This window comes from Lonchura striata, chromosome 3, assembly GCF_050655825.1.
Source record: "Lonchura striata isolate lonStrDom1 chromosome 3, ASM5065582v1, whole genome shotgun sequence".
Taxonomy (NCBI): Eukaryota; Metazoa; Chordata; class Aves; order Passeriformes; family Estrildidae; genus Lonchura; species Lonchura striata.
Window position 1 is genome coordinate 111,109,219 of NC_140705.1, and position 27,449 is coordinate 111,136,667.

A 27,449-nucleotide genomic window follows, 5' to 3' on the forward strand; every position below is an offset into this window, starting at 1 on the left:
GTTGCCAAGAGGAAGGAAAACCAGCATTATCTGTGCATGGCAGAGAGACACGTGGTGTCAGGTAAGAATGTGCAGGCTTGCTCTTCTCTGTACCCATGCTCCTTAGTCTGAACAAAAAAAGGAGATGGCAGCAATAGGAACACAGTGAGAACTTTCAACACGTTGAGTAAGGACCAGATGATGATATGTCCAACAACTTTTGTCCCACAGACAAATATTGGTATTTTCAGCCAAATGGCAGTAGTCCCATTAATCTCCATAAACTGCCTCCTAGCCCCTAAGAGCAAGCACCTAACAAGGCTACAGCTCTTGGCATGATTTTGGCATGAAAAATTTAGCACTAATCTCATTTACCTACACAAGCTGAATTGATGTCTGGATGACAAGTAGCCACAGTCTCTAGTCTGACCCTGAATTTAGAGGATTTTGCATTATTATGCAATGACAGCTTTCTTTCTTTGCTGCAGTTCTCAGCTGGACCGCCAAACACTGATTTTCAGGATTTCCCCCTCCCCCTTTCTTAAAAAATCTGCTTCAAAGAAGTCCCTTTAAAATAGATTAGAATGTATGAGCAACAAGTAGTTGTGAACTGATTTTCAGGATGCTGAATGCAATACCCATGTGGACACTGCAGACTCTGTATCTTTTCTCTGTCAGCTCCTACAAAAGAAACATTTGTCTTTATGTTGGACTTAGCAAAGTTCTTTTGACATGTAATTTCCAAATTTCATTGAGACAACATCTCAGATTGGGCTGAGAACAGGAAAAAATGAAGATTTGGAGTTCTTTTTGGAGATCTGTTGAAATATGTTCTTTCACTTCATTGCAGCAGCTTGTCCCTTCAAGGTCAAGAAAGCTTACTGCTTGCTGGTTGTTAGCATATCAACTGGCAGCAGAGCTGAAAGGTAATCTTACAGCTCAACAGGGATTTTCCAAGATATTTACAGTATTTTTAGGCTGTTATCAGGAAGAAATATATGTTTAAAAGAGAAAGGTGTTCAGAACAAAAATTGGAAAACAACTGTGCTCCTAAACTAGGTGTTATTTAATTTTCTTTAACTAGTCTCACAGTATGATCTGAAATAAAAACAGAATATTGTATTTATCAAATTTGGTATGGAATTTTCTGGAGGAGAGGTGGTAATGCTTAGAGACAATACTCTTGGTAAGGTAATGTAAAATTTAAGACTTCAAATTACAGAATTTCCTTTCATTTTTTACTGTTGGTTTTCTACTTTGCTTTGCATCCACTTTCCCTCCTACTTACAGGCATCCTTTTGAAGTCCTGATTTTATTCCTAGATGCAGCAAAAAAGCAACTGTGATCATATTTCCTGGCAGAGCTTGCTTTAAAAAAGGCATTTTTTGCTGCAGAGCATTCCTGGTGCAGCCACACACCCGAAAAGTCACAGCCACCCACATGTTCCACTGCACACTTGTGAAAAAGTAGTTATCCAGCAAAAGCTCTCCAGGTAGTGCACCATTTCTAGCTTTCAGCAGTTGCTAAGTATGCTGGTAGCATAAAAAAAAAAAGTCCTGTATCCATTTTAGTTATTAATGAGCATGTTTCCTCCTCAGATGAATTAGAGTGGCATCTAAAAAATCCTGGCCGAATACTAGAAGTTAAAGTCAGTACAAAAAAAAAAGGATACTTATGGTATGCACACTCTTGTTTTTCTCCTCTAAATGGCCCAGCCTGAGAAGGCTGAACATTTTAATTAGCTATATTACATTTACCTCATATTTAATTTTTTGTGTTATTATTGACCAAGACATTGAACATATTTAAAGAAAATCTAATATCTGATTTCCCTTCTTGATATTTGTTGTGAAATTCTGAATCTTATAGCTCTCCAGTGTTGTTAAAAATACACATAAGGGGAAAATATTGCTATGTTAGAAGCATAGTTTTATACACACTATTTTAGAAAATGTGTATTATATATTATTTTAATATAATCAATGTTATTTTAGCAATATCTATTATTTCCTTAATAATGGGCAGTGGTGTAGTGATAAATTTAGTCCTAGCAAGGTTTACTGAAACTGGTTTTTGCTTACATGATACGTAACATTTATATGAAAGAAAAATTAGATATTATATTATTAGTAATGATATATAATCAATACATATAATATGAAAGCCAAATTATTCTATTAAAATCATATATGGTATAGGAACATTTCAGAACAGAAGAATAGAACTATGTTTTTATGAGATGAAGGCTAAAAAAGGCAGTATTTGATGTGTGTGCTGAGTTAATTTGCAGGCATTTACAGGTTCAGCTTTGTAATCATTAATAATCTTCCATTATTTCATCTTTTTATTATTGTTGTTCTTCTCTGTTATTTTTTTCACATTTTCCCATTATGCTTCCGGATCTTACCTGTAAGTTTTTTTAAACTCTTAATTCTTTAAAGACAATCCTTTATTGTCTGCTTCTTACTTCAAACTACGTGCTAGAAAAGCACAGAGATTACAGTGCTGGATTACCACTACACAGAGCACATTTCCTTTTCCTCTTAACTTCTAAGGGGCTTTAGCTGTCTTTATTAAAATAATAGGGACAGCTAAGATCTCCTGGCAGCCCCTTCCTCCTTCCTCCAAGTCCCAAGAGCTTGCTTTTTTACTAAAACATAGATGGAATGTTTTGGAAAATGAATTTGAAAGCCTTAGCCTTCATTTCTTACCCACTAGAGGTATAAGGAATTGTTTGGTATGTTTTCAATAGACAGAGAATGAGGCTGGAAAGCCTGATTTGCCAGCAGATTGGTCAAAATTGCAATAATAATACAGAGAAAAGCAGGGGTTTTTTTTTATCAGATAAAATCTCAGACATACATTCAGCAAAGGGAAAGACTAGTCTACAGCAATCTGCTACAGCTAAAGCCGTGTGAGATCTTGACAGCCAGTATCACAATCACTCAAAATATTACTCTGATAGTTACAAATTCTTTCCTAAAGATGCCCAGTCTCTCTATGGATCAGCTGAGGAAGTAGGGTCTCTTTTTACAGGTTCCCTTTCCAATGAGTTTATGCAAATCCCAGGCTCCAAATGGCAATTCTATATATTTTTTAATCTTTGTCTGGGCTCCTGCCCTAGTAGTTTTATTTGGATATGTTTTTTAGCTGCCTATTTTTTAGCTTTGCAGTTACTCTGTGCACTGAGGCAAACAAACCACAATAACAACTCTCTGGTTGTTAGTCATGTCCATCCTGCAGCCTTTGCAGACAAAAGAAGTGTACACGTCACTTCCCCGGTTTGGATAATGAGGTTTTTCTGTCAGTGCATTCAGCAGCAGACGCCCCTCTGGCTGCTCCAGCTGCAGTCTGTGTGGGCTGGCACATGAAGCCTTTGTCATAAGATCTCTGGTGTGTGGGTCTTGCTTCCAGGAAAATGATGTATAGGTTCTTTTTCCACCCCCCTGTAATTAAATCAGCCCGCGATCGTGATTGAATTATTGGTCTTACTGAAGAAAATCCATCTTCTAGCAAGTTGCTAAAGTAGCAGGAATGATTTCTGTTGTCCCAGGAATGAACCAGGAAAAAAACCCTCATAGACTTTGGGCAGTGATATACTGACAAACTAAGTCAGTGCAGGCTTTGGTGTAGCCATGTTCCCACTAACACCCAAATGGCAATGACACAGTTTGTAGAAAAAAGGTAACTCATGCAACCATCTTCAGAGAAGGGATGACTTAGATTAAACTACCTAAAAATAGCTCCAGGAAGTAACCTACAGAAATAGGTTAATTAAATAGTGAATGGGCATTGGGAGAACAGACAGGGACTAATGTGATCATTAAGTTGACTCTGTGCTAAATTTATTCAGTAGCGGAATTCAATTTTTTCCCAAGGTTAAAAAAATGATAATTCAGGAGCGCAGAGAGTTGTAGGGCAGCTTATGTCAATCTCCATCCTCTTCCACTCCTCAGCAGAAAGCACATTCCTTTGGGAGGGGATATATAATAATAGTGCATGGCACAATAAAAACCTGCAGGATTTTCTGATTACCATTGTAATTTTTAAATGGATATATTCTATGAAGTTTTGCCATATGACAGTCAGATTACAGTGATGGGTCTGGTGAAACCTACTGTGTCTGTAGCTCAAGACAATGGGAAAGTTCATTGTTAGTTTTTCTGAGGTGTTTTGCTTTAATGTCTGAACCTGGGGGGTGTTGATGGATATAGAGCCTGTAAACTTCAGCTGCTGATATAAGCTTAGTGATCTTTATGCCTGTCTTTATAGTTGAACTCATGAATAATAGATCAGGTGAGGAAAATGCAGTACTCTCAAGCCTTAGGCAGCCCAACCTGGCCACACTCAAAGACAAGAGAACAGCGGGAGGTAAATAATAATTTTGCCAACTTTTTCTCAGCTTGTTTTTACTGGGATTTTCTGTTTTTTGCTGTGGACCAGTCAGCAGCATATCAGCTTCAGCTTTGGTGTGTCAACTAGCTGTGGTGTACCTGTTCCCTGCAAGGGGAATGCTGGCCATGGTGTGACCATGTACTGATCCCACATCTCAAACTGAAGAACACATCTATTGGAAGAAACTTCCCTAACTGGTCTTTTGCCCAGCCACAACCTCTGCAAGGAGGAGGAAAAACTGGAGTTTGGTGTCTCTGCAGCACTGGTGATATTCAGTGTTGCAGACAGGATCCAGAAAAGTCTGGAAGAATTGCTAAATGTATTCCATGGTAGAGAGAGAGAGGGAAAGCTTTGCAGCACAAGGCTTCTGAATCAGAGTGGCAAAAGAGATTTTGCAGGTAAGCTTCAAGCTGCAGAGACATTTTCCTGAAGCCTAATATTTACTCTGTGTTGCTAAAATGAATGAAATGCCATTGGCAAAGGCAAGAGGTGATGTACTGCTGGTAACTTGGATGTACTTAGTGCGGAGAGCTGGGAAAAAACCCAACTTGTGGATATGACCAAAATTAGAAATAGGCAGGTGGGATGTTTTGGCCATGGGGTTTTTCAGAGCAGCATTGGGGTTGACTATTAGAACTTCTTCTCTGTGCTCTGTTGCTGGGTCACCTTTTAATCCTTGGCCCAGGACTCTGGCTACTTCCCTGGGACAGATGCCCTGGGGTAAGAGCCAGTCACAGCTCACCCTTCCAGCCTTGGATGACTGCACAGGCAAGGGGCTGAGGAGCTGCCTGAGGCTCTGTGTTTCTGCTTTGTTAGGGAAACAGGTTTTTAATGCGTGGGTTTTTTTGTAAGCCAACAGGATTATGTTAATGATGTACCTGATTGATGTTGATAATTTATTGCATCATGCAAATGACTTGATGAAGCCCCAGCCTTGGGCTTTGCTGTGAAGGCAGACTGCAGAGAGCAAGGACTGACTGGAAAAGCTGCTCAGAGAGCTTTTATATGTTTCTAAAATATATAAATTCAGAAAACTCTTACAGGTGGAATGCACAAGGCTTTTTCTGCACAAAGTTTGATTAGCAAAGTGCAGCTAGCGTGGGAAACTTCCAAAAAGGTATTAGAGGCCTTTTCCAGGAAGAAACAGCAAAGGAGAAAATCTGCAACCATCTGCTTGATAAAACATAATCCAGCTGGGGTAATTAGATCCCAGTAGGATGACTTCTGGTTTTATTTGTCTCCAACCAAAGGTTGATTTACAGTAAGATGTCATCACTTCAAGAAGGAAAATGGAATATTTAATAAACATCAGGGTAACAAAATCAACTTAATTTTGAATTTAGGAGTGTACCAAAATGTAAATTAATTCTAAAGTTTCTCATCTCTGTATTCTGCTAAGGTGAAAATATTTTTTCCTTTTGTTTGTTTGGGGTTTTTCAGTTGGTTTGATTTGGTTTTTTTAAATGGCTGAATGTTTTCTTTGATGCTCTGTAACCAGACATTGTCTGTCCAAAAGCACTTCTCACTGTGAGGGTTGCTTGTATTGCACTGCTATCATAGGAAGGCATATAATGTGGCCAGTGCTTATGAATGAGCAGCTGATGGGCACCATTTTGCTACTAAAAAAACCCAGAAAAATTATAGAGCTTTGCAGACCCTGTGGAACATGAATCTGATCAACTAGTTTGCTGGTGTTTGAAGTCACCAGAAATAGCAGAATTCCAGTTGCTCAGACTGCTGCTTAAGATGCAGTGGGACATCTATCTCAAAGTGAGACTTCACACCTCTGGAAAAGAAATCCTTGAGGCAGTAATGTGAGTAAAGCAAGCGTGTGTATGGAACTGAAATTCTTGTTCAGCTGTTACAGAAAACTATTGCTTTTAGCAGAAATTCAGGAGTGACTTGTTTTCTGTGGGTTTTTTTTCTGAGCTCCTTGTAGCTTGCTCTGAATGTTAGGTTCTTTTGACTATAGTTTTGAAGTTGACATGTTGAAATCGTAAAGAAATCATTTATTTCAGTCATTGAGAATGGGAAAACTGTCTGCTGTTGGGAGGCAGCTGTACGAGGGATGCTCAGCAGGGCTGAGAGTGGCGTTCCTGTGCTTTGAAGGCTGCCTGAGCAGCTTGGTCTATGGGACACAGCTAGCTTTCATATCCCCACATGGTGCTGGGTCAGTGATCACACTGCCAATCTGAAAATAGAACATGGGGTTGGCAAGAAGCATCTTTCCTCTGCATTGCTACTGGTGGTGCACGAGCTCTGATTCCGTTTCCTCGCTGCTGGGAGCAGAGGCGTTGTCTGGACTGGCGATGGAGCAGTGCAGTTGTGTGATTTGCCTTCTAAATCATGAAAACTCGGGCAAGTTGTGGGCTGTTTCCAGAATTTCTTCTGCCGATCTAACTTAAAAAAGCTGGGTATAAGGGGAGTTCATCAGCAATCAAAAGAAATGCCCAGATTCCCCCCCACGCCCCACCCCCAGCTACAAATTTATAGTAAAAAAACCAACCAAACAGACAAAAAAATCCCTGATGCATCAGGCAGCTGCATTTCCAACTCTGATACTGATTTTTTTTCATTTCACTCTTTTTTTTTTTTGTGAATACACTAGGAAATGAAGTAAATCTGTTCCAGGTCTCTCAATGCTGCAGAAAGGCTGGCACAGCCATGTGCTAAGCAGTACTGGTCTGGCATAAAATCATTGCACTGGTTCATTTCTAAAACCTTATCATATCAGCTGTTACATATCTGCACCTCACTAATTTTTTTCTGGATGAGAATTTGTCCTCTATAGTACAGCCAGCTCAAAGCCAACAAAAACTTTGTATGGGGTTCTGTAGAAACACAGTCATGAGCCCATCAGAATCACAGTAAACTTTATGCCACTGATGTATCCACATATTCACAAATCCTTTTCTGGAGTGTCTTTTGTGACTGTAGGAATACTTTGCAGAGTGGGGAAGGCCCAGGAAGCTTGAGACACTCCCTTCAGAAGATGCTTAGAGTTACCTGGCTCATGCTAATAACATGAATTGTGTTTTTATAAACTGAACGAGTTAGGGTTCAGCAGAAAGAAATGCATGAAATTAAAAAAAATATATTCAAGGCAGAGTAAATACACGAAGAACTGTGCAACAATCTTAATTCTAGATTTTTGTGCCTTTTGGATGTGTTGGCAGCCCTAAAAAAATACTTTTAGAACTATTTTCATATACAGAGTATTATTACAGTTGATCCCAGGAACTAAATGATGTAATAGGTAGCTCAGAGAGCATATCTTTCTAGAAATGTACTGGAGATAGGGATAGCTGAATAAAAATTGTGTTGTTTGTCAAAGGAAGTACCTTGGGATGTTCAAAAACCCTTCTGTTTGGAAGTGGTCTTGACAACACTTGTTTCTCCCACTTCTCCCTCATCTTTAATGTCATGGTATGCTTTTATAGCAAAGCCTGTTTATATGTAAATAATTCCTTGATGGAGAAATTGCCTTAGTCAATATGCAGAAGCCTTCCTAGGGCTCACAGGTTTTACAGGGCCAATAAAATATTTTACTGTGGTGTGCTGCAGATAGGTTCATTTGAGTGGCACATTTGTAATATTTCAGTCCTTGAGAATCATCACCCAGCAACTAAGACCTGCAGAGCCACTCCCTCACTAGTGGGTTGGGGGAAAGAATCAGAAGAGTACAGTGAAAAAACTCCTGGGTTGAGCCCAGTCTAATAGGGAAATAAGATAAGTGATGTCTGAGACACCTCTGCTGGAAATATTTCAGGTGATGGCCTCTGTGTGCTCTTTCTGTAGTGTTTCCAATTGCCCAGTTTGTTCTTTTTGTTGTGATGTTTTAATAAAATACTAGCTTTTTGTCCTTACATATTGATTTAATGTAGAACAAAGCTTACATATAAGCTGATGTTCACATAGTATGCATAATCCACCATTGTTTCCTCCTCAGTTTTGCTCTATTGGGAGAGAACTGAACATATTGATGAAGATTGAAAATCACATTTATGTGAAAGAAAGGTATTGACAAAAAGGGAGATCCAGTAATATCAGCGATATCCAGTAATATTTCAGTGATATCAAAAAAGGGAGTAGACCACATTAGATGCAGCCATTGACCATCCATTGTGACAGAATTGCCTTCACTCTCACAACAGGGACAATTGCAGAGAACAATATTGTCCTATTGTTTTTATTTGAGGAGATCACTCATTCTACTACACAAAAGCCAGTATTGCAAAACTTGAACATGAGGTTTCAACAGAGCAGATTCAATATCAGCAGAGGCAAATATTGGGAATGCCATCCTACTACATCTCCAGGCATTTTGTTGCTGTTCCATTGTAGAAAGATGTGGGGCCTCCTCTGAGTGCTGTATTGCCTTTCAGCACTGGACTCTGAGCACAGACTGTGTAAAATATACTGCCAGTCTCTATCACATATGGGTACTTTCCTTTCCTGACTAGTACAATAACAGGTTGTTGTTGTAGTTTTCATTTTTTAAAGGCAAAGAGTTGCCTTATTCTAATTTCTGATGACAAAGCTTGATCGATTTATGCTGTTTCTCATAAGAATTATTAGCCTAGGCTCAGGATTAAAACAGTGTGGATTTCACTGTGAAACGTAGAATCTAGGTTGTGGTGAAGAGCATTGCCTAATAGCCTAACAGCTTTTTTTTTTTTTCCTCTTTTTTTGAGTAAAATGTATTTATTTGCTAGTTTCCTTTTGTATCTAATAATTAGGAAAAACTTAGGAAAATGTAAATTTATTGGCATAAAATACAAAAGAATGGACCATCCAGCCCTTTATGAAGTGAATTATTATGCAATACAAAAACATTTATATTGCACTATAACTTGAATTACTCCATTGTTAAGGTACATTTGGAAATTAGAGATAATACTGATAAAAATTATTCTTCACTTCCTGAGAATTAAAAGTAAAACAATCAGGAAAATCATAGAATTACAGAATGATTTGGATTCAAAAAGACCTCAAAAATCATCTTGTTCCAAGCCCCCTGCTTGGTCAAGCTTGGTCATGCTTACATGAGACCAGGTTTCTCCAAGCCCTGTCCAGTCTGGCCTTGAGCACAGTTTCTCTGGGCAATCTCCCCCTTATTCTTATTTATCCACACAGCTACATGTAGTGAGAAAAGTTCTTTTGTGAGAAGGAAGCATTAGTATTTAATGAAGTAGGTTTGCTACTTGTATGTTCTTGGAGCATGAAAATCTTTATACTGATAAATTTATGATTTACAGTGTATGCAACTACAGGCAAGTGCTCTCTGAAACTCTTGGATCTTACAGGTGCTCTTAGAGGAAAACTGGTATCCTCATTGCCTTTCCCCTTCCATCCTCCATCCTCACACAGTTTTCCTTCCAGTTCTCAGACAAGGCTTTTCTGTAGATGGAAATCCATTGCAGGCATCCTTCACTGTCCTGAGTGATGGCATAGCCAGATCCTCTGGAAACTCTCAGGGACTGAGGAGAGAGGATGACAATTTCTCCCAGATCACATACAGATTTTCTCTGAGTCACATTATGGGATTAGCCACTTTTTATTCCATCCCATAATGCTGGCCTTATGGCCATACTGGTACTAATATGGTAAAACATATTAGTGCCAATGTTAATTATAGGTGAAGTGGTAGCCAAAATCCTGAAGTGTATTAAAGTTGGTTTAGCTTAATCTGTGTATTTTAATTTTCTGATTTTTAGTTCATAAAGAATTTGTGGGTTGCCTGGACTGCTCCCAGCAGCTGAAGAGACCAAATCATTTATATCTTATGCTTTTATATTGCTGGTGTATTTAAGGTGGCTGTTTAAGAACCAGGACCCCACTGAGGAGGTAGTGCTAGCTGTTAGGATTTGACAAAGTGCAACACCAACTTAAAATTTGTCAAGTTTTTTTGGACACTAGGTTTGAAGAAATGTTTTGAAAGAGAGAAATGAGACAGCTTTGTGCTATACTCGTAGTACTATCAGCCAAATCATCCCAAATATATTCCATGTACAGCTAAAACCACAGCATTTTAATTTATCATTAATCATTTTGTCACTTTTTATGAGGAGAGCTTACTGTCACAACATCTGTAAAATAAAATAATTTCTTCTTCAGAAGAAAAACCAAGACCTTTGCCAGTGCTCTTTGTCCTGTGGCCACAGCTCGCTGGAGTGAGCTGAAGCCAGGGCTGCTGTCACAGTGCTCCATGGGCCAGGGAAGGGCAAGAGCTGACATTGCTTGTGGTGTGTGGACTGAGAAAGGTCAGGGTCCACTGCTCAATAACATGGAATGTTCAAGCTATTTCCCTGGTTTATTATTAGAACAGCTCAAGACTTGGCTGAAATGTCACATGTATTGGCCTCTCTGCCTTATGTTTGCTTCTGCTTGCACTTAGAATTGCTATTTTTGCCCAGCACTATCCATCTGTCCTGGGCAGTGTGTACCCCCTGAACTGAGCTAAGGATGAAAGTCTTGGCTGTCTTGTCTGGGCACTCTAGAGAGAGTTTCCTACTTTTTTTCTGGCACCAAGTAAACCGTGAAGGCTTGTGCTGCAGTGGCAGCCTCCCTCCTCGCTGGGTGTTTTTGAGAAAATAAGCAGCATTGTTTATTCAAAAAAGATTCATGGCATTGAGAAATCAATAGCCTTTTGGAAGTTATGGATTAAAAATCAATTAGCAAATGAGAAAGGAGCAAATGAGCTGTTCTCTCAATGGAAGAGGTTAACAGCAGTATTAGGAGGAGTGGTGTCAGGACCAGTTTTGCTCCATATATTTAAAAGTGTTTCCAGCAGCGCAGCACAGAGGATTGCTATTTACTGATGACTCAGAATGACTGACATTATATATAAATTTCAAAGACTTTAGATAAAAATTGAAGAATCCACAATGGAATCATGTAAATGACTAACCTGTGCATGGACTGCTAATTAGTTGCTCCTCCTTGGGGAGAAATTATCTGAAAGTGATTTTGGATGACTTCTTGAAAACAGTTCTGTCTGGAAAGGCAAATAAAATGCTCAAACACTTAAGGTGTTGCTGGGGATGGTATATTTCTTAGGGAGCTCTATAATGAGAATGCTGCTCTCAGATGGAGCAGTGAGTCACCAAAAAAATGTAAGATATAGCAGAAGTAGAGTTTCGTCAAATATTTTAAATATTATTCACATTGTTGTATTCAATATGTGTATGAAAGGTGAGCATAAAACACATCTTCTTTCGTCATAAAGATAAGCCAGTATGATGTTTTATGTTTTGGATTCAGAGAGCTGCTCATTGTGCATGGTAAAGTATTTCCTAAAGCCCCCTACAGCAGCACATTGGAAAGAAACGATGGAGACCAGAGGGAGAGTGGCTTCAGAAGGGAAGTGAGAGTGCTGCCTGGTGGCTGCAGCAAATCCAGCAAGGATAAAGAGGGTCTGTAGTCCCTTTTTGATTAGCATTGGCTCATGTTTTTATTGTTTGTGCCCCACAGAATCAAGAGCACATCACGCAATAAACTCCCCTGCTAGCTTTAAATCTTTACATACAAAGATGTCCTCTGCTCTAAAGGACATCTGCAGAAGCAAATGGGATGGAAGTCTTGATCTCCAAAACCCTGTTTGGTCAGGACAGAGGAGGCTTGTGGTCATTTGCTGTTTTGGCAATTGCTGTTCTGATGCAATTATTTGTTTTCACAGAGATTTTAGCTTAAAACGACTCCCCAGAGCTGCACCTTTTGCCAGTTTGTTCATAATTTTCTTGATAATTATGCAGATAGTTTGCTGAGGAATATATGAAGGGCCATGCTGGGTCAGCCCAAATGCAAAGTGTCTTAGTGGGGAGTAAAGGGATGGGGTAAGCATTTAATGGCAGTTGTCAGAACACTTCCCCATCCCTGGTTTTTCATCACTTAGGGACTTTTTGATGCACAGCTTTTATCTCCATGCTTTAAGTTGCTCATTGGCTTTTTTCTTAGGTGAATTCATATTATTGATTTTCAACTCCCATAAGCTTTTCTCATTTCTGTGGCATCCACTGTTTTATGTGAAGAAGAATCTCCTTTTATTCATTTTTAATTTGCAACACATTGGTTTCATCTGATATTCCCTGTTTTTTTTATTCACCTGGAGGTTTGAGTTGAAGGAACCTCAGTTATTGTAACTACAAGGTAACTCTAGCTACATTACTGCTGTGTTTAATATAGAATTAGTCATGATAATCTGTTAAGTTTAATGCAGTGTTACTTAGTGCTATATTGCAAATGATATAGCATTGCAGTTCAACTCTACAATGTGATTATTATTTAGATATATTTCTGTTTTTACAACTAGGTAATTCTTGACTATAATAATACTTTTTGAATATTACTTCATTCTTGAACTGATGTTTATTAATGACAACTTTCAGGGAAATAAACACTGTGTCTCCATCTACTGGATACACAAAGGGACCTACACATTTTGCCCATATGTAATCTCTTCTTTGCTAGCTAATGTGGGAAGAGCTTAGAAAACATGAGTGGGAGGTCTGTCAGATGTGGGCAGTGGATAAATGAGTCCCAGTGAGTAGGGTTTGAGGGGAAGAAGGACAGAAAAGGATGGAGAGGTTTGTACACTTTCCAAGGTACAATGAGCAAAAGGTCAGAGAAAATGTGGCAATGCCTATAGGAACAACAATCAAATCCCTTAACTAGCTGAAGGAACATTTAAAGGACTGTGGAAACAGATGGTGCATGAGTTAAAACTGTACAGGAGCAACTTACCTTCTGCAGTTATTTCAGCAAGACAGTTATTTCCGTGGTTGTTACTCTCTCATTCAATCACAACATGCAATTACTATAGCAAACCTTCTGTCATATTGCACACGTTTTCACACTTGTCAGAGGAAAAGTCATAGATTAAACAATATGGTTTAAAGTACTGTTTAGTTATGAATTTCATAACTGTATTTGAATGCAAGACAGAAGCATTCTGCTGGAGTAGACCTTGAAAGTAGAAGAACCAGGGGAGCAGACTCTGGAAGAGTAGCAAGTAGTGTTGGCCATACAAATCCCATGAGCACAAATGGAAATTTATGCATTTTAATGCCTTCAAAGCAGTCTGAAAAGAAGCATTTAGAGGCCCTTTGTGGAGTCACTACATGTGAAGAACACACCCTGAAATCAATGGCTGTTTGGAGAAAAGACAGCAAAAAGAACTGGGGCTTTAGTAGTCTACCAACGTTTCCCCCTTTGCTTTTATACAGTCCTTACCATGGCACAGAATCTTTCTTTTAATTCTTAATTCTCTTCAAGGTATTTGAAAACAAGAAACTGTAAAGCCATTTAACCATGCTAAACCTTTACTATCCTCAGGCAAAAGTTCTTAATTTCCTTCATTTTCCTGCCTGCTTTGGGCTTTTTGGTATTGGCTGGTTTTTTATTGGTTTTTCCCCATTTCTGTGTGCTAAACTTGTTCTCCAGAGCTGATATCTTTTGACAAACACATAACAGTAGATATATATATATATATGTAATCTGCTTTTGTCTCTCTTGATAAATAGTTTGCATGAATAATAAATATGAGTAATGCAAGTGGTTATTCCTTATAATGTTTCTTGAATAATGTGTCTCTGGTTTAGACCTTTTCATGTCTCTCTTTCCTTAAAAAGAAAAAAAGGAAAGCAACAGCACAAAGATTCTAATATGCTTTTTTTATTTTTTTCTTTTTAATGAAAAAGGCATCTAGGGGTAACTCAACCAGAAAATAAAGGGAAATCAAAGTGATAGCTATATTTCTGTGCTTCATTTTGATTGCTCTGTGCAGTTTTCTTCATTTGAGAAATGTGTATTTAAAAAGAGAGAAATATCTTTATGCTTGTAATTCACTTCTGCTGTTTTTGCCATTTAAAAATATACATACCAGTTATTTCCTTACAGAATATTTGAAAGCAGGAAGAATTTGACAAGTCATTATGTTACTTAAATTCAATAAAAAAATTGTCTAGATCTATATATTAAACAGTAGGACATAGAAAATTAAAGTCAGAGTTCCATTTTAAATTGTTAACCTTGTATTTTTTGCAGCAACACTTCTCAAGAGGAGGTATATGTCTATAAGAGAATGAAAGCTGAAGGAATTTAGAGAAAATAGACATATTTTTTCAGATTTTGGGGGGTTTTTTCTTTCTACTTTTCCCATATGTGTGACGGCCTTTTTTGCATTGACATTGAAGTTTTATTGCGAAAAATCTTGACACATTTACTGATGCCAAGGAAAGTGTTGTGCAGATTCATTCAACTTGGTAAGAAACACTGTTGGGGTTACTCAGAATGAGGAAATGTGCCAGAACCTGCAAACCTGGATTGGCCTCTCTTCAGGACTCCTCATTTTCTGACTGTCCTGTTGAAGACATTGCCACTGATTTTTCCAGAACCTTCTTTCAAGCAGTGAGTGTTGTCTTCTGATTTCTGAACCAAACCCAGTGTGCCAGAAATGGGTATCCAGAGTTGCTGACCTGTTTTTGGTAATATCGGTGCAGTTTAACTTGTTTATTAGTGTCATTCCACAGCAGCTGGAAAGAGAAAAACCAGTGGTAATAGGATTTGGATTGCAGTTGAAGCTGAGGGTTTCTTGCTGCCTGCAGTGGCTCTGAATCAAGCCGCAGATGGTGACGAGATTCCTGTAGCTGCTGCTTTCCTTGCACAGGCATTCCAGCGATGCTGAGAGCAAGGCAAAGCCCCAGGAAAAATTGTGAAGTGAATCTGAGAGCAGATGTGCCCCAGCTGCAAGGGAAGTGATAATGGAAGCAGTGAATTTGGAGCAGGGCGGATGGCGGCAATCCGTGATCGGGGAGGAGCGCGCAGAAGGATGGAAAGGAAAAAACGATAGTGTGGGGGTGACAGCAGGTAATAAATAGGGAGGGTAAAAACAGTGCACGGAGGGGTCTCACAACAGCCATAGAAATACCTGTAGGGATTGTGCCTGGGGACAGGAGAATGTAAGCTAAAAATATGAATAACCTCCTTGGTCTTTAAAGAGTCTCAAGTTGTCTTTACTGTGATTTATGTCACCAGACCTCCTCCACAGAATTACAGTCGCATAATCCACAACTGCTGTTATTTATTCCAGATAAAGAAGGCAGTTTTGACTGTGATCTCCCTTGACATTTTCCAAGGTCTGTGCCTTTCTCATACCTTTCATCATCATCATGTACTTCTTCAAGGCATCTCTCTTACCTCTCTCAAAAAGAAACATGCATTGCTGTCGCTCACCCTGGACCAGAGTGACACAGGCGTTACAGGTTAGGGGAGATCAATTGCATAGCCCTGCTCCTCTTCACCTGGGAGGATCTTTGATGTGTTGACAAGACTGGAATCCAAATATGGCATTAACCCACTGTATTGCAGTGGTTGGGGTGGCAGGAATGATATAAAATAGCATCTCACTCAACAAGGTATTCTCCCTTTTTCATTTTACAATCTGTGTCAATGGCAGTTGAAACTATTAGACCTGCATTAAAATTACATATTACTTTATATAAATGGAAGCTATAAATGTCACAAATAGTAAAAAACTAAAATTGCAGTGAGGTTCAGAAGCCAGTATGTCTCAAACCTTCAAAATTAAGGACATTTAGAGCAAAGCCTCAATACCCATCTCCCCTTAATTTACCTCATTATTCTTGTTTGTCAGAGTATGATCTCACTACTATGTTAATATGATTTAATAACTTTTTCTTGTAAGGTTGGCTCAGATCTAAATGAAACCACAGTAAAGGTGCAGTGGTATTTCCTTGAGTATGTTGGTTTAGATGAAGCAGTAAGAACAGGCTAACGTAGGCTTAAGGATGAGGTAATTGTCACTGTCATCAGTAAACACTTTTATTGCTGAGTATCTCCTTTCTAAAGCTTTTATATCAATATATAGTCTTGTGGTTTCTTATTCCTTTTTCTTTTCATTTGACAATATTATAAATGTAAAGCTACTATTGATCTGTAGATGTGGCACAAATTGATTTGAATGAGGGACCTAGACACCAAAATTGAGCTCATTAAGAAGTTGCTAGCAGGTAATGATGTGGATGCTGGAAATGCTGATGTGGCATTAGGTGTGTCCTCTCCTATAAACCTGGGTGGGCTTGGGCCAGGTTTGCAATGCCTGTGCCTTCTGAGCACCATGTACAGCTCAGCATTGGCATTTCTTGGGATGGAAATCTCCCTACCTGGAGCCTGCACATCTGATCCTCACAGCTGTGCTCCTGGACATGAAACCAATGCACAAAACTGAGGGTTATGTGTAATTCTTAATTAACTCTTTGGAGAAACAGGGGGGATTTGCTGGCCCTGCTTGTCTCATGAAGCTGGAGAAATATGGCTCAACATTTTTCGTTAAAAGTAATTTTAAATTGAATCAATGGAATAATATTCCTGTGGTGAGGACTCAGAAGAGAGAGAGTTCCTGCATCTTTCTAGCGAGTATATACGATTTCCTGTTCTGAGGGAAAGATCTGTTTCACCTAAATTTATCTTGGGTATCTAGCTTCACTCTCTAGTCAACAGTTCCCCATGAGAGCCATTCATTAGACCTGCTAAGACAGGTCAAATTACCCTCTTTATTAAAACTTAAAACTTCAGGCCAGAAGTCCAGCCTGGAAATGGGCAAGCAGAGATCCCAGCTTTCCTCTTAGCAATACACACATAAGATGAGTTCTGTGGATACTACAGGATCTTGTTAGTAGTGGGGCTGAAGGAATGGAATCCCTAAAAACAATAGGTGTTTTTAAGTTAATGTGGTTAAACAGTATTATTAGGCTTCAGAAAATAATCCATAACCTTCATTAAAAAAAAAAAAAGTGATAAGAGCTGTTCTGCATTGTTCTTGTAAAGGAATTGGCATCTTCAAGCTCTTCTCAAAGTAATTAGACACTGAGAGTTCAGGGACTCTAGAGGCAAACCTAGAAACTGCTCTGTGCTCTGTAGCACCATGAGGCTGATGTAATGTGTGGCATGTGGTTGAATGTTACTTTCTACTCTTGAAAAAGGAAGAATGACTTTTAATTTCTTGCTCTTCAGCATGAAGGAAGCTCATAACTGTTCTCTGCTGGGGCTGAAAGCACATCACAGATGTGGTTCAAAATCAGTTTGTCATTCATTTCAAGCCTGCTTTGGCACAGGATGGTATAGAAAGAAAAAAATAAATAAATCTGTTCTAAATTTGCATTTGATATTTTATTCTTTCATTATCATCTGCATTTTTGCTGCTTTAATTGGTATTTCAACTGCAATGGCTTCTAAGCATCCTAGGCAAGTGCTGTCTTATAAACCCAATTATTTCTGTCTTTTTTTTTTTTTTTTTTTTTTTTTTTTTTTTTTATACTGTGTAAAAGGTGAACTAAAAATTAGCTGAGCTGCTGGGATTTACAGGGTGGTGATCAGTGGCACAAGGTCCAGCTGGAACTGGTCACTTGTCATCTACCCTAGGGGCTGACTGTGGGGCCAGTGGTATTAAAATTCATTATTAGTGACTCAGATGATGGGGAACAAAGCACCCTGGGGAGTCTGCAGAGAGCTGGGAGGTGTTTAAACACAAGAATTGACTTCACTCTCTGTTGGTCAAACAGCAGAAGAGGTTGTCACAGACGTTGTAGGGTCTCCATCTTAGGAGATATTCCAGCCTGGGTGATCAGCTTTAAATGGCCCTGCTTTGAGCAGCCAGGTTTCATGGCTCAGTGTTTCTAAATATAAATGCATGATGGCTTTTAAAATATATGCCAAACTGTTAATTTGTTGTTCCCACATAAGTTTTTCACTTTAACTGCAAATATTCAAATAGTTTAGAGGAAAAAACAGGCAAACTTCACCCCACAACCGAGTTTGTATATGGAGAAATCAGATTCTTTGACTTAACTTCAGTCCAGATCTTTATCCTGGCAGTTAATTGAGCTATTACTTTTAATTATTGAAAGATTCTGAATTTGAAAATTTAAAAAAATATTAGTAAGATTTCTCAAGTAGTAAACCATCTTAATTTAATTCCATACTACAATGCTCTACTGTCTTGTGTAGGTCATTGTAGCATCTGGTTTTAATGTCTTCAAAAGACTATCTTAAATTCATGTAAATTAGAATACACAGATGCTAAAAGAATTTGTAATTCCTAGTAGACATTCCTCAATATTTTTTCACCCCATCCATTGTTGAATTAATGTCATTTGGTTGAAATTTTTGATTACTTCAGTTAAAAAAAAAAAAGTCATTAATTGTGTAAACTAAGACACATAATTTAACAGTAAGAATATTATCACACAGCAAACAGGCTTGCATGTGTCATGCTGCATTCAGAACATTCCTTATTTTTGAGGTGATAATTGCTTTTTTTGTTATTTAAAGACAACAAACATGCTAGTATTGTCTGTAATGAAAACAGAGCTTAAGTATTGTCATTTTCAATTATTCTTTTTTTTTTTTCCTCTTCACCTTCAGGATAGGGAATTGTGTTGGAATTCTCTATTTATGAATAGAAAATTTTCTTTGAATGATAGTTTTTCCAAAATCTGTTGTTTGTTAAATTATGGTTCAGAATTATGACCAAAAGAGAAATTACTTCAGGAGAGAGGCTGGAAAATAACATAAGATTTTAGTTTATTTTTCTTTCAGATAGTAGTAGAAGGATATTTAAAAGGAAAAAAGATAGTGTTTATAGTTGGTGGTTTATAAAATCATTCGGTTTATAAGTTTGATCTAGTAACAGCAGCAAAACTTGACTTGAGTGTTTGATGTTACTGATCTTAAATATGTGTTTAGGTACCTTGTGAATAGTTTGTGCAGCAAAAGACATAAAATAGTCCCTGAAGTTTATAGTTTCATTGTGTTTTTTGAAGTTCAGTGTTTTCATAGAGCATGTTATTTTGGAAAGCATCTAAGGTGCACAAGCTTTTTAGACTTTTTAGGCTGATGAACAGGAATATCAGTAATGCAAGGTGCATGAAGGAATGGCTCTCAAACAGGAAAATTAATCCTCTTTGTAAGATGATGCAGTGAAATCAGAGAAGGGTTTGTGTTTGATATTATTTTTGTATGCTGTGCTATGTGCTGGAATAAAAGTGCTTACCTTGCCTATGGCATTATAGTGGCAGAAATGTCACTGGGAGACCAGTTCAGGATGCTGAACACTTAATTTGAAGAAAGTCCTTGCTCTGTGTAAGCAATTAGGAGCTGTGGCTGCAGTAGGAGGCATCTGGTCATGGAGGCTTAGTAATTGTATTCATCTAATGTACAACCATTAATACATTGCAGCTCAGTGTGAACTAGAGCCCCTTGATGTAGATAAGCCTTTAAGTATTTAAATACCCAGGTGCTTCTTACTGAAATGTTTTAGAGTCCAACTTGGCTTCCACCTGGTGACTGTTGTAAATGTTCCTCATAAAGCTGCATTACATTTCATCCTAATTAGTACTGCTGCTGTAGCCTTGGTAAAGACACATTGGATTAAAAAGAACCAGAGGCTGAGTGCCCACATTCTCTCCTACAGGAATTAAATCCATTTCAGTCTTACAGTATTCACAGACCTGATTTAATTTGGCTTCTTTCTCTAGATGATTGCTAAAGCACAGTACTAGTAGGAAGCTCCTGCCTATATTACTTATGTTTAATTTCAGAGCTGTGTGTTTTGAATGCTATCAGGGTAGCATTTCTTATTAGTCCCCAAATAAAGCAAATATGCTATTTTGGTAGAAAAGAAATTAAAAGTTCATAAATAAATACTGGATACCAGCAACAAATTAAGATGAGAAACATTATTATTGTGGAAATAGGAATGAATGTTACCTACTGTGAAAAGGATTTTTAAAATTGAAATCAGATACATAATTAAGTTGTTATTAATTAGTCACAGAAAAGGTTAGAAACCTTAACATCTTTTGTCCATAAGCCAAATATTGCAGTATGTTGACATCCATGCTGTGAATTCCCTATTAGTGCTCTGCCAGTAATTTCAACCTGGCATCTAGACTAAATTGTCTCCCTAGGAGCTAAGAGGAAACACGGTTGATATGTGATCTCAGGCATGGGTCTTTCTTGAATGAATAAAAGCACTGTCACATTTTACGGAATTACATCTGCTGGTTATGTGCTGTGATCATCTCTGAATGAGGGAGAGGGCAGAGCTCATCTGAGTTATGGCACAAACCCATATTCCAAAGGAACTTGATGGGATTTTATAGTCTTGTACCTCCATTCCAGATCTGTTTCAGCTGCATGACAGAATCTGAAAGCGAGGTAATGATTGTGCCTACACAATAATTTTTAAAGTGCTCAGAAACACAGAGAACACACAAATTTCCAGCCAGAGCTTGCTGAGCAGCCTCAGAGCACGTTATTCTGTGAATGGAGATGAACAAGTTTGAACTGCTGAAAATGCAGTTCTCATCTTCTCTCTCTGAGCAAAGATGAGAAGGAAACTTGTTCCCTGGAGCCCTCAGCTGCTTGGGTCTAGCACCCCAGTACACAGCTGTGGTGCCAGATGTTGGCAGGGTGTGCTGAGCTGGTCCCACAGTGCAGCAGCCAGTCTTGCAGACCCCTTCAAGGTCCCTTTCATGGCTTTAAGTAGGTTCATGTAAGGGTTGGATTTGGTGATCTCAGAGGTCTTTTAGACCCTTAAGGGTGTGTGATCTTGCTCAGAGCCGTGTCAGCCAGATGCCCTTTGGGAGCTGCTGCTGTTTGCTGCCAGAGGCTGCAGAGCCACTGCAGCCCGAGGTCCCCGAGGTGGGTGGCTTTGTCACACACGTGGGGATCTCAAGTCAGTAGTGGAGCTGTGTCCCATAGACACCGTGTGGGGTGTTGCCCAAGGAGCCACGGGATTGATGGAGTTTTGGAGGTGCTGCAGGACTATTTCCCCTTACCTGGTTGTGGGGCCAGTAAGAGAAAGAATCACAAATACTCTGTTACTCCTGTTCTGAGGCAAATGAGTGTCTAAGTCTCATGCTGTTATTGAAAATCTGCAAAGAATAGAAAACAAAGCACTTGTTTGGAGCAATTATCTCTTAACATGTGGAAACTGCAACAGTGGTGAATTTTAAGATCTTTTCCTAAACTGAACAAAATGCTTCTCTGATTGTTGAAGTATCTGTTGCCACTTCAGCCTGAGCTCTATAACCATGTGGTGGTTGTTTTTTCTATTTTCTACTCTATTCTTCATTTCTTTAAAGAGCTGATTCTTGTGATTTATTGGGTACAAACTACAAAGCTAAGTACTTTCCAGGATGTAAGTTGTAGTGGCTATGAGAAGGAATGAGACTATAATTCTCCTTCACTTTATTTTAGTTAAGTATTTTCAGAGGGGAGGCGAGGGGAGGATGTATTCTTTCCATTAGACCTCTCCTTTCTTAATCACCATTCCCTAATTAATTCCCTGGTTAAATGTAAAGCAAGCATTCGCTTTGAATAATGTTTTCCTGTGTGATTAAGTAAAGAAGAATTTATTTCTTTTGTATGATGACTCATTGTTGGGGGATCTGGAGGGAGCCTCAGGGTGGATATTTGAGACTTTGGTCCCAGGTGCTCTCATACCTTTGAGCTGTGTCTGCTGTCAGTCCAGAGGTGGGAGGCAAAGGAGATATCATGTATCAGCTGAACATGAAGAAAATTGCCTCTCTCGTGAAACGTCAACTTTGTTTTTTCCTGGTGGAAAACTGACTCTGGCTCATAGAAATGCAAATCTCAAGACAACACATCCAGCTAGCAGGAATGCAAATTATTGTTCTTCCTGGCACAGTGTCTGTAATATTTCTTATTGCATGATGTATATTCTTTGGTGTCCAAGCTGCCCCAAAAATGTATTATTTCTTTTCACCAGCATCTTCCAGTTCCTCCCCCTGCACCAGTTTGCAAACCTTTGGCTTGTAGCAGTACAGCTGTGTTGGGTCACACCATAAACCACATCCAAAAAAACTGACCCTAAAAATGAGGTTATAGTGAATGAGGGCATGGCAAAGAGGCGTAACATAGTCTAAGCTGGCCAAGCTTATTTTACTGATGAAGAAACATTGTCTAACTCTACCCAGATGATATGACTTTGTGTGTTGCTACTGTAGTAGCTTATGGTGTTCATTTTTAGCTCATAGCATTAAATTTTAACTCAAAAGGCAGTTTTAAGAATGAGTCTGTATTCAAATGTTGCTTGCAGCTCAAGATGTGAAAAAGAATGCAGTTTTATTTTTATTAATGTGGCAGCAAGGAAAACATATGGAATATGTTTCATATAATGGCATGAGAATGCCTGTGATTTGACTGCTGTAACCATGAATGCTGTAACATATTATCTCTGGGTGTTGAAAAACAGGCATTTAAAAACACTCATGGTTTTGATAAAAAGTATGGTAAACAGAAATCCCACTGATCTTTTCTTTTCCTTTCATGTGTTTTACAGGCCTTTCCCTGTATTTCAACCGGAATTTATGGTAAGACACACCTTTGATGTCACTTATTCTTACTCATTTTTCCCTATCCTTGGTGTTTCAAACAGGATTGGTATTTCATATCAGATGTCTCGTCAGTCGTTTTGTCTCACCAATATATTTATACCATGTTAAATAACAGAGACTCAAAGCCTTTGGCTGTGACTGGATGCTGGTGTGCTGGGAAGTGGGATACTCTTGTGCAGCCCTTAGCATAACCCTGAGAGCCTGTGAGCCAAACCCTGAAACTGTGATTGCACTTCTGCAGTAACTCTTAAACACGCTGCTGTTCTTTCAACAAGGGGAAAATAAGGGTCTGGAAAAATTTTCCATCCAGAGGGAAAGAAAGATGCCATGATGTCCAAGACCGGCCAAAAGAAATAAAAAAAGCCAAGCCAGCTTGCTGGAGGAACAGGAAATTATTTTAGTTCCCTTGAGTTTTGCTTCCACCAGTTTAGTTTATTAATTTACATGCAAATTTACATGGCCTGAAGGATCTGGAAGGAAATGGTTATTATAAGTCTCTTGCTTTGTTGTAATCATAAGGTAATCCATCACCAAGAGTTAACTGGCTTTTGGCTGGCATTGTGAAACAAGTGAGCATGATATTTGATGGAGGAAAAAACAAGTTCAGTATCTTTTAAAAATTGAGACATTTGAGAAAACATACAAACTACAAAGGGGTGTTTTTTTTCCTCAAACAATAACCTATGCTGATTTTTTTTTTTTCATTTCAATCCAATATATGATTGTAGGTTTGATTACTTATGCAATTTAAAGTTTTTAAAATAAGGATGATTTAAAGAAATATGAGGGTGCTCCATGCCTTGAACAGTTGCAGGCCAGGTAGGATGGAACTTTAAGCAACTTGATCTAGTGGGACGTGTCCCAAAGGGGACTGGAACCAGATGATCTTTAAGGTCCCTTCCAACCCAAACTGTTTGATGATTTTATGCTAAGCAGAAATAAATTAAAGAAAAAAAGTCATTATCATGTAATGATGTAGTATGACATTAGTCATAACATATAGTAATTGTTAGATAAGATAATTTGAGCTTTGACTAATTAGATAATTCATATTCAGGAGGGGAGAAATATTCAGGCTTTTCCCTCCTATTTTAAGGACCTTTTACTAATTTTTTTTTTTATGATTGTAAATCTGAAATAGGCTTTAGAAGGTAAAATCTAGTTCAGTTTGGGTGCTGTATTCTCTTCTATTTGAACTGCATTTCCATTGTTGCAGAACTTGCAGATGCCATTTCCACGAGCACTGGAATTGGCTGAATAAAAATCTGGTTTCAGATAAAGCTTCGCCTCATTTCTCAGTTTTAGTCCCCCTTTTGAACTTGGAGGCAAACTTTACTTTTTAGTCCTTGATTCATTGGCTTAAATCTTGATCTTTTACATAGATACATTTTTGTTTCATATACTTATTTTTGTTTACATTTGTTTTTGTTTGATACATTTATTTTAGAAAATCAAGCAAGATATGGTGTAAGTATATGGAAATTACCAGTAAGTGGGAGGTACAAAGAATAGTAGTTGACTTTATTTTAGAATTGGCCTAGTTAATAGAAAAGTCTCAGCAAGTGAGAAATATGGTTCCCTAAAGCCAGCAGAGAAAGTTGGAAAGTATCTCTGATAGGAATCATGAGTTTATGTGAAATTTTCAATGCTTTTCTTGAAGGTGGCTGTGGCATTGCTGAAACATTATACACTGCAGCAGATGCTTTTTCTGTAATTGTTTGCTGTTTTCCCTGTTGGAAATAGATTAAGATGAGTTTATGCTAAAATGCTCTGGTTTTTTGAGGCTGCTTTTTGGGGTTTTTTTTTGGGAGAGAATACAACCTCTACTTGATTTTACTGTTTACATTTTAATAAATGTTTTTTATTCCTCAATTAAAGAAGTACTTCCCTTCTTTCCAGACTTTCAGATGCACTGCCTGAGAGTAATAATTAAACAGGCAGCCCTGCATCTGGCTTCAGGTGTCAGTATTTTCAGGAATGTTTGATAGCAGTTCCATTGCTAAAATTATACTCTGGGTGGTGACATGTTTGCAATGTAAAGTACACACAAGCCCCACAAAACTATGCTTTAATCTTTTTGGTTTGGTTGGGGTTTTCCCCTTTATCCACGCATATTCCTTTAGATAAAGGCAGAGTCTAGATGAAAAAGGGGATCAGCCTCATTCCTGGTGGCCAAGTTGATTAGAGGATCTGTGCTGTGCACATAACATTGGATTGTCCCAATTATGCAGTACACAAGGAACACATTTGCTATTTCATCTTAGATCCATGCAAACAAATTCTTTCCCTTGAGAAACCCCTGTCTGAGGATGAAATTTCTTCCAAAAATTAAAGTACAGAAATTTGCTAGAGGTTGGGTGAGTATATTCAGTTTGAGAATCTGGACTGAGTTTTGCTCCAGACTCCTGTGGATGTGTAGCTTGCTCACCTGCACTCTTGTCATTAGGACAGAGTGTTCACACTTCTGTGGGGAGCAGTCCATTCTTGTTTTCATCACTGCAGAGCACTCTTTTTCTCCCATAAAAAGGAAGCTGGGAAGAAACAAGCAAGCAAGGCTTTTTCTGAGGTCTTGGCAAAGGGCAGATTGCTTTCCATAGAAAGAGTGTTGGATCGAGGAAAAGTCTGCCCTCCTTCCCAAACACTTTCCTAATGCTCCATCTCCACCCATCACGCTGTGGATGTTTCAGCTTAGGGATTCCATCTTGGAAGAATTACATAGGAAACAACCAATGCTAAATATTTGTAAGGACTAAAAGACAAGTGAGAGTTTGCCCACAGGCACTCTGGGAAAAAAAAAAATTCCCTACAAGATCCCAAATCCCTAATATATTTTCCTAAGAGATCCCTGCCACCTTTAATAGGCTTAAGAACTGCTAATCAGTCTAAGAAAGCAAAGGTTGTGAAGGTTTATATCTCCCTGAATCCCTGGGTTACTGTCTTCCATTGCAATAAATGCTTTCGTTTATACCAAGAGCATGAAGTTTCCAAAATAAAACTGTTTTGGGAGGAGGACTAAGGATTTACATCCCTCCCATGGCATTAGGGAGGTATTGGAGTATCAAGCTCCACACATCCTTAGCAGCTGTTTAGTAACATACAAACATAAGCCAGAGCAGTTAGATTTTTAGGGATTTCTTGCTTTTTTACCCCCTCTTTTTTCTTTTTAAAGCAATTTTACTATCTGTTTGGAAACAAGTTATAAAAAGGGATGAAAAAAATCTCTAGACAAATATATAGTTCAGAAGGTACACAGTGCTATTTTAGGCTGCAGTGTGTTGGATTTTCATGTTATACTAGTGGATCACTATTTACATGTCCAGTTTCCCCTTAATTACTGTCTCATTATGTCTGAGGTACCTCCAGAAGAGAGGATTGGGAGGGAAGTGCCACTTTCTTGAGTAGATTTTCTGGAAGAGCACCTCATTAAGAAGCTCTCCACAAATTGTGGTGTTTGCAGCCTGCAAAGTGAACAAGGATGTTGGATGTGGTTCTACAAACCTTCCAAGCCACAAAGTTAAAACAAGGCTCTGCAGATAGATGTAAGGAGACAGGATTTTTCATATTTGTCACAAATATTTTGAGGGATAATTGTGGGATTGGCTACATATGGAAGGAATTGAAGATGTTATGGTCTATGCATACCTATGTGTTACCTCCTTACTGTTACTTTACAGTAATACAGGGTTGGGCTTTGTTCTGAGATACTTATGTTGGCAACAAAAACTAGTATTTAAATATTATTTTAAACTTAAGGGAGAGAGGAAAAAAGAAGAAATAAAGTGGAGGGAGAAAGATAAAACTCCTAATTCCAATTGGTGTGTATTTCTGTCTCTACATCACTGTAGCTGTATGATTTACCTTAGCTTGATTTCATGAAAATTATTTCCTCTATCCTTTCTGAGAATAAATATAAAGGCAGCTCTTAATTTTCTTATGAACTTATACTTGCATTAATTTTAAAAACATGGAGAGAAAAAGACCAAATGCCACAAAACTGCAGAATGTCTGTGTGATTTAGGTGGTGGAAATGCACAGTTTCACCACATTTTAAACATTGTTATTATGTTGGAGTAAATCTTGCTGCTGTAGAATCAGGCTACTGAAGCTTACTTGTAGCTTTTGGCCTGGTCATGGCAAAACATTACACTTTTTTGTTTGTTTGTTTTTTTGGTTGTTTTTTTTTTTGTTTGTTTGTTTGTTTTTTGTTTTTTGCTATGTGTTGCTAAAGGGAAGTCTGAAAAGAAAAACCTGGAGTAAAATGGCTGTGTGTATAGGAAACAAAAGCATATAATCTGTTCTTAAGGGAGGATGCAGGGAGGGAGCACAGATCCTCTGGTCTGCTTTAGATCTGGGGAAGGGGAAGAGGTCCTTTGGTCTTGTGCCAGCTTGTGGCACCAGTGTATTGAGCCCAAATCCATCCTGCTAAGAGTCCAAAAAGTGATTCATCCTGGGAGCATATCCATCAGCTCTTCTCCCCATGAGGTGAGCCAAGGTAGGTTATAACAAGGGATTAACCAACAGGTGTTCTACTGAGGCTTATAAAAGCCCTTGTAAAATCTGAGTCAGAAGACTAAACCAAATGTTTTCAAAGGCAGAATAAATTCCTGACACAGGGTTAAAGGTTGAAGCCATCTA

At 38.4% G+C, this 27,449-nt stretch overlaps 1 protein-coding gene across 7 annotated transcripts in view; it reads left to right on the plus strand.

The window, feature by feature from the left end:
* The window catches only part of MACROD2 (mono-ADP ribosylhydrolase 2), an 845,784-nt gene that overhangs the window by 543,153 nt on the left and 275,182 nt on the right, over positions 1–27,449 (plus strand). For all 7 annotated transcript variants that reach the window (XM_085577219.1, XM_077781852.2, XM_021527839.4 and 4 more), the window contains one exon: positions 22,760–22,790. In XM_085577219.1, the coding sequence (XP_085433345.1) occupies positions 22,760–22,790 (31 nt within the window). The remainder of the gene's footprint in view (positions 1–22,759; positions 22,791–27,449) is intronic.